Source organism: Oratosquilla oratoria, chromosome 37 (genome assembly GCF_046742065.1).
Source record: "Oratosquilla oratoria isolate Oo_2021 chromosome 37, ASM4674206v1, whole genome shotgun sequence".
Classification (NCBI taxonomy): domain Eukaryota; kingdom Metazoa; phylum Arthropoda; class Malacostraca; order Stomatopoda; family Squillidae; genus Oratosquilla; species Oratosquilla oratoria.
The window spans coordinates 34,253,091-34,258,090 of record NC_134813.1 but is presented as its reverse complement, the minus strand read 5'-3'; the positions used below and the strand labels follow the sequence as shown (position 1 = coordinate 34,258,090).

Sequence of the window (5,000 nt, the reverse complement as noted above, 5' to 3'; positions counted from 1 at the left end):
TCCTGGTTCTCTTGCCATTCCCCCCCCCGTCTCTCTCTCTCTCTCTCTCTCTCTCTCTCTCTCTCTCTCTCTCTCTCTCTCTCTCTCTCTTTGTCTCTCTCTCTCCCCACCTTGTGCCAGTTCTTCCCCATTTTCCTGAATATTTCTTAATTATCGGGTGCCTCTTATCGCTCCTGTCCCTCGTTCTATCTAGTTAATTTCTTTGGAGCCCCTGATGTCTCACGCTCTCTCTCTCTCTCTCTCTCTCTCTCTCTCTATATATATATATATATATATATATATATATATATATATAGTCATACACACACACACACACACACACACACACACACACACACACACACACACACACACACACACACACACACACACACACACACGCACGCACGCACACACAAACATACGCACATACACACGAATTTAATAATTTGGTGGCAGCCAGAGTTCAGGAAAATGCTTCTTGGCAGGAGTAGATCTCATCAAGATGGGTTTAATTTCTCCTCTCGAGGTGACACACAATCGAAGCAAAGAGCCCCGGGCGCAAAGGGACGGAGCCCTTCCTGTTTTGTGTTGTCCCTATTCCCCTATTTCTTCTTCATTTTCTTTCTCCTATTCCCTCGAGCTCTCTCAGGCTTTCCATTTCCTTTTTCACAACTTCCTCTCCATTGTTTTATCTGATCTAGAAGGTTAGGTCTTCAGTTATCCCATCTTACATTTTTGCAAATGAATTTTTTTAATTTTTTAGAATTGTTCTCAAAATAGGTAGAGATCCGTTTCGTTTTAAAAGCGGATTCCCTATCGACAAGTTGAGCATTCTTTATCACCTTCATGGTCTAAGAAATCCTCTTATAAGGATCAAACGACTTAGGGTAGAGTTATTGAATGATAATCTACGGAAACGAGTCGGTGCTGTTAACCTAAACAAAGCAGTTCTCCGAACGAAGGAATATTGCAGAGTAGCAAAGGCGAAGGTATGATTTCAGTCACATATGTCCTGCGGAAGAGGGTGAGGGCCGTTTTGTCAGGCCTCGTAAGAGAAAGTTACTCGGCAGCAAATACACAGAATTGGCTCTGCGTGAGGACGGACGAAGGCCAATAAGCGTTTTGGCGAATTTGTTTGCGTTTGTAGCGAAAATGGTCTGTTACATTACTATAGCCAAATGTCAGACGGGATATTTTTCTTTTAAGACTGGATGAACGAGATTTCTTAATGCCTCATTGTAAGTTTCATGAAAAAAGAAAAAATATTATGTTGACACTGCAACGAGTATTCTTAGATTCTTAGTTGTAGGATAGGATTACACTTCAGGAGTGAATTCCGGCTGAAACCATCGCACCACAGGACCCAGTATTCAGCTCAGCTTCCTTCTTCTTCTGACATTCAATAGTCAACTAAGCAGACCCGTATAGTCTGTGATGTATAACTATGATTAATGTTAGGTTGAAACGCTTTTGTGTATGTTGTTAAACAGTGGCAGCAGCAGCAGCACGCAAGCACGACCACAGCATATAAGGGGTGGAGGACCTCCTCTGGCGGTAAGCCCCAGAAGGAGATCAGCGTTCTCTACATTCTCTCTATTGACAGAGAACTAAACAACAACAACAACAACAACAACAACAACAACAATAACAACAACAACAACAACAGGAACAACAACAACAGTAACAGCAGCAGCAGCAATAACAACAACAACAACTGCAACAATAGCAATAACAGCAGCAACAACAACAACAATAACAACAACAACGACAACAACAACGACAACAACAGTAGCAGCAGCAACAACAACAACATCATCAACAACAAGAACAACAACAATAGCAACAACAGCAACAACAACAACACTAACAAAAACAACAACAACAAAAACAACAAGGGCTACGACTCGTGATCAGATCTTGTAGGACTCATAGATAGAGACAGACGAAGTGGTAAGGAGCTTACGTCAGAAGGCACGTGACTGCGACTTAAGCCGTCACCTTTGCTTTATGGACTGTCGAATGAAATTAAGAATCACCGCTGGGAATCGGAGACAAGTGCGGGATTCGAAACTACAACTGAGCGAACGAGAGACCAGCATGGTTAAGTAACCCTCACATGCCAAAATGAGGATTAAGGATATACAGGTAATTAACATCATTTTTCCTATGGAAGGTATGGAGCATCTTGTATAAGCTCCACCTACGCAAGGGACATAAGTAATGTATCAGCATACGGGTCCTTTAATGTTCAAAGAAGTAGGGTGTGTGCAGAGATGGGAAACCAAACACGAGGCTTATTCAAGAGAAAATTAGATTTCTAATTAAGAAGAAATATGCAAATATTTGTACAAGACAAACGGAACTGGAAATGATTATTTGGAGATTTCAGTATTTAATCACACACGCACACACACACACACACACACACACACACACACACACACACACACACACACACACACACACACACACACACACACACACACACACACACACACACACACACACACACACACACACACACACACACACACACACACACACACACACACACATATATATATATATACATATATATATATACACACATATATATATATATATATATATATATATATATATATATAACACACACACACACACACACACACACACACACACACACACACACACACACACACATATACACACACACACACACATTATGAGAATGACCAACTCTAAAATCTAATTCAGATTTACTTATGTATTAGCAATTTGTCACGGAGCTGAAATACTTGTAAATGCACAAATGCGCGTTTGACTTCATTCATGCAATCACTGGGCAGCATAGAAAGTTAGCTCGTTTAGCCAGAAAGCTAATGAATACGATATACTGACGTCATTGTTTTAATGAATTGCAAAATTGCATGTAAATTATAGTTAGTGTTCCCTTCGCAAAAAATGAGAATGTGTAATTAATTAGTCTTTTGCTAAATCATATTTTGCGTGATTACATGAATTCAATCTTTATATAAACGTAATAAAGATATATTTCTTTTATTTCCTAAGGCGCTGCCAGCATTACCTGTCCACGTTATTGTGTTTTGTTTGAAATATGTTTATGCATTCGGAAGAATATGTAGTTTCGTTTATGCAAAACTTCATATTATATGTATATACACCATCTGATTTTAAGGCTGTAACTTTCTCTTTTCGCCATTTCTGTTTAACAAAAACATGAGGGATAATACCAAAGTTCTGGAACAAAAATGAGCTGCGGTCTTGAAAATACGATCCCTTGTTAAGTTGCTTATTAACTCCGTGCAATGCAAACACTGTCGAGCCGCTTACGTCAAATCGCGAGGCAGCAACCCAGAAATTTGGATTTAAAATGCGAACGAAATGGTTGATGAATAAAGATGTTATTGTTGCACAGTGTCCTTTTTTATATAAACTTATGTCGTCATAGTGTCCTTTTGATTTTCTAATTTTGTTTTCCTCTTCCATTATTTTTTTTTTCAGGGGATTGCGAAGGTTATGAGAAAGATGAATGCTAAGGCAATGTATAGATAAAACAACAAAAGTGTTGTGTACGGAATTTCTTCCAGATGCTATAATAAGTTTTATATAGAACGAACTGGTAATGGCATAGAAACTGGAATTTCTCGGTATATATATACAGTGTAAGGCAATCCCTAGAGAATAATACATTATTCCAACACAAAGCACCAAATAATTAACCAAATCAAAACGTTTGTTTGTTAGGGATATGACTGAGTCATGTTTGATCTCAGACACGTAAACAAGTAGCGTAAATATGGTTTCTGGGTATTTTGAATGTGACACACTGCTAACTGAATTAATTATCAAGACATACTTGCAATATTGACAGGGTTGAAGGCAGGTCACATCAGGGCAAGTAGGGTCAGCGACCCTTTCCCCGTCCCTTACCTTTGAACATATCCCCGTTTGTCCGTGTACCTTTCTTGTGTGTGTTTACAAAACACACAACAGTTGTATCTTTGTTACTCGGAGGACATGATACACGATAGTTCATTCAGTCTTTAAGCATCTATTCACTTGTGTTAATTCTGCACACCTGCGTGCGTGCGTAAACACACACACACACACACACACACACACACACACACACACACACACACACACACACACACACACACACACACACACACACACACACACACACATATATATATATATATATATATATATATATATATAATCACGAAGAACCCACAGTCGGAATAAAAAGGAAACTTTAGAAGAATGTGTAACTTCTATATTTCGGCTAATAGCTATAGCCCTCTTCAGGAAAGTACAGACCTCACACCTCCCCCTCACCTCTGACTCCGCCCTGCGTGACGGGTCGTCCTGTTTTAACTCTGCGTGTTCCCCTTCTACTCACATCTCATTGTAGTTATATCTCTGCAAATTCTTGTAATCTGTACTTTCCTGAAGAGGGCTATAGCTATTAGCCGAAATATAGAAGTTACACATTCTTCTAAAGTTTCCTTTTTATTCCGACTGTGGGTTCTTTGTGACTGTGGGTTCTAAGTACATACATATACCAAGGCCTTTTCCCCCTTCCAAGGGAGGTAGCCAAAAAGGGTTCTAAGTGATATATATATATATATATATATATATATAAAATATCTGTGTGTGTATATATATGTATATATATACATATATATATATATATATATATATATATATATATGTGTGTGTGTGTATATATGTATATTTATATATTTGTATATATTCCTGTAACAGAATCGATCTTCAAGTCACAAGATGAATAGTGACCATTCATTCAGGTGGAAATTAGAGGTAGAATAGGGCTGAAAAAAGGCTTTCTTTATTTGTCACACAGCAACATTCACGACCACCACGTGCAGCCGCATCTCTATACCTCTTTTGTTTTCGATCTTTCTTCTCTCCGCATCCATTTCATTTAATATCGTCTTTGCGTTCACTTATTGTGCTTGTTTGTTCTCATCTATATCACATAAATGTCA

General features: G+C 38.6%; 1 protein-coding gene across 1 annotated transcript in view; it reads left to right on the top strand.

Moving 5' to 3' along the window:
- Positions 1-5,000, top strand: part of LOC143019422 (uncharacterized) — a 298,664-nt gene that overhangs the window by 289,879 nt on the left and 3,785 nt on the right. Inside the window, exons 21-22 of the mRNA XM_076175059.1 lie at positions 746-971; positions 1,473-1,536. Of these exons, the coding sequence (XP_076031174.1) occupies positions 746-971; positions 1,473-1,536 (290 nt within the window). The remainder of the gene's footprint in view (positions 1-745; positions 972-1,472; positions 1,537-5,000) is intronic.